The sequence below is a fragment of the Capsicum annuum genome, chromosome 9, assembly GCF_002878395.1.
Source record: "Capsicum annuum cultivar UCD-10X-F1 chromosome 9, UCD10Xv1.1, whole genome shotgun sequence".
NCBI lineage: Eukaryota > Viridiplantae > Streptophyta > Magnoliopsida > Solanales > Solanaceae > Capsicum > Capsicum annuum.
In genome coordinates, this window is record NC_061119.1 from 88,839,971 (window position 1) to 88,842,751 (window position 2,781).

At 35.5% G+C, this 2,781-nt stretch overlaps 1 protein-coding gene across 3 annotated transcripts in view; it reads left to right on the top strand.

Moving 5' to 3' along the window:
• LOC107842585 (alpha-glucan phosphorylase, H isozyme) overlaps nt 1-2,450 on the top strand; it is a 22,021-nt gene extending 19,571 nt beyond the window's left edge. For all 3 annotated transcript variants that reach the window (XM_047396889.1, XM_047396888.1, XM_016686518.2), the window contains exons 14-16: nt 265-528; nt 1,419-1,609; nt 2,135-2,450. In XM_047396889.1, coding sequence (XP_047252845.1) covers nt 265-528; nt 1,419-1,609; nt 2,135-2,261 — 582 coding nt within the window. In that variant the 3' untranslated portion in view covers nt 2,262-2,450. The remainder of the gene's footprint in view (nt 1-264; nt 529-1,418; nt 1,610-2,134) is intronic.
• The last annotated feature ends 331 nt before the right edge of the window (nt 2,451-2,781 follow it).

Genomic DNA, 2,781 nt, shown 5'->3' on the forward strand with positions numbered 1-2,781 from the left:
CTCATATTTTAAACAATAAGTGATACATCAATATAGTATTTCTCCAATGCCATTTCTCTTATCAAAGATCTAGTGTAAAATAATATTAAACCAAAAAAAAATCATTTTAATTTGATGCACACTCACATCTTTATGATTCACGCGTAAGTGCCAATTTTGTTTCTAATTTCAGTGTAATTTGTAGCAGTATCAGCATGCATTTGTCAGTTTCATTATGTCTGTATGTTTTATTTGCCCTAATAGGAGGTTGTCTGATTTTTCCAGGTGGTATTTGTTCCCAACTACAATGTATCTGTGGCTGAAATGGTTATTCCGGGAAGTGAACTATCACAACACATCAGTACTGCAGGCATGGAGGCAAGTGGAACAAGCAACATGAAATTTGCACTTAATGGATGTCTTATTATAGGGACACTAGATGGGGCCAATGTGGAAATCAGAGAGGAAATTGGAGATGATAACTTCTTTCTTTTTGGTGCAACAGCTGATAAAGTTCCTCAACTGCGCAAAGAACGAGAGAATGGACTGGTATTGTTCTAAAGATTAGTATTTACTCTACAGTGAAAGTTGATCACTCAGCCATATTTCTGGTTTAGAGCTTTTAGCATTTGCAGTATCTCTTTTTCATTGCCTTGCTGCTAATTTTAACTGATCACCAGATTAATCTACTCGCCATGTGTCACAGATTTTAAGTCTGTGAAATAAATTTTCCTAGCCTTTTTTGGGTTCCAGATTATCTTTATCATAGAGTTCTTAGTTTCACCACCTTCCGTGGTAACAATTGCTGTTTTTTCAAGATAAAGGATAATGTTTTTCTGTTTTTTCAAGAGAAATCTTTATAATTAGTACTTCCTCTGACTAGGCACAAAGTTTAAGAAATAAAGGAAAACTTTTAAAACTTGTGATCTAATATAAGCCTCAGATATTGGTTTGGCTTTAAATCATCTCATTTAGGATAAAATGAGAATTTAAGTGTTAAATTGTTCTAAATATAGAAAGGTGACATTCTATTAGGGATATACTAAAAGGGAAAGTTTGCCACATAAATTGGGCTAGAGGGAGTAATAGGTTATTTTGATAGCAGGTCCTCTCAGTTTCAGTCTAGATTGATTTGAAAAATCAGTTGGTCAATGAAATTTGTAATGATATGACTGACATACTTCCTCTCATGGTAGAAAACTGTGCAAGCCCTCAATTAAGTCGCATGGAACAGTACTAGTCAAAGTTATCCTCATGGAAGTATCTTCTATTTCCACTGGCGCAAATTACATATGAGGAATGCCAATTCTGTTGTGTATTAGATTGACTTACTGATTTGAAATACTATTTTACCACATGTCGACTAGAATACACTCATTTGTTATATTCCCCATCAGACAGTAGTGCCAGTAACTTGTTTTCTCATCTTAACTATGCAGTTCAAACCTGATCCTCGGTTTGAAGAGGCGAAGCAATTTATAAGGTCTGGAGCATTTGGGACGTATGATTATAATCCCCTCCTTGAATCACTAGAAGGGAACATGGGCTATGGTCGTGGCGACTATTTTCTAGTTGGTCATGATTTTCCGAGCTACATGGATGCTCAGGAAAGGGTGGATGAAGCTTACAAGTAAGATATTCTACTTTACTAACTTCTACTGTTTGGTTCCAACAAAATGTCACTGCTTAAAATTATTCTTTTATGCAACTGGATTAACTTCATGTACACGTACTGCATGCATTCATTTAAATTGGCCAGAGCAGAGATGCTGTTTAAAAAGGTAGGAAATGGAAAATAAAACAATAATTTCTTCCAGTAGGTTTGAAGTTCACCTTTGACGCTGTTACCAAATTTCCCAAGGCTCATTTCTGGTGATATTTTGAGTTTGTTCTGACATCATTGATTGCCTCGTGACGATCCATGATGATTGTTCCGAGTGTTATACAGATTCAATTTGTTCACTGTCCACACCGATGATGAATGATTTCGGTTCTTATTATACATAGTTTGACGTCCACTAAGCTGCTATGACTCATTTTACTTATTAGAGCATGTATTTACTTTGTGCGTCAGAACTTTTGGTAGGAAACTCTCAATTCATCGTATGATATGTGGTAACATGAATTCTGAGGTTTGGGTCCTTTACCTTGACAGGGACAGGCAAAGATGGATAAAGATGTCTATACTGAGTACTTCTGGGAGTTGCAAATTTAGTAGTGACCGTACAATTTCGCAATATGCCAAAGAGATCTGGAGCATTGTGGAGTGTCGCGTGCCTTGATTGCATCAGGCGAATCTATGTGGGTCTAATGTTCATTATTTACTATAATATGAAAAATGTAAGTTCAAGCAACATCCTGAAGTATGCTTTCTTATTGGCTACTCAATATACTGCTTTCCACAAGCAGTTAATAGCTACATATCTTTGTTGAATATCTATATTCTATTCGTACGTTCGGTTACTCCTTTACTTCACTAGCTTCTGACATCCCTTTTCTCCTTTGATAGAGGTCAAATTTGCACCATTATAACCTGTAGGCTGTAGCCAATGTCAAAGGCGATCAGCCGTTAGCTTCGTTTTTTCCTCTTTCTTTTACCTGTGAATATATTGATAAGTATACAAAAATGCCCGTAAGTTTTGCAAAATTTACAGTATTTGTCCTCCATTAGTAGTTTGGTCCAACCATGTTACTAAATTGGGTTAAAAAATGTCCTTATGTCACGTAAAATTTAATACTCCATTTAAAAAAGAATGACATCGTTTAACTTGACACGAAATTTAAAAAAATAAAAAAGACTTT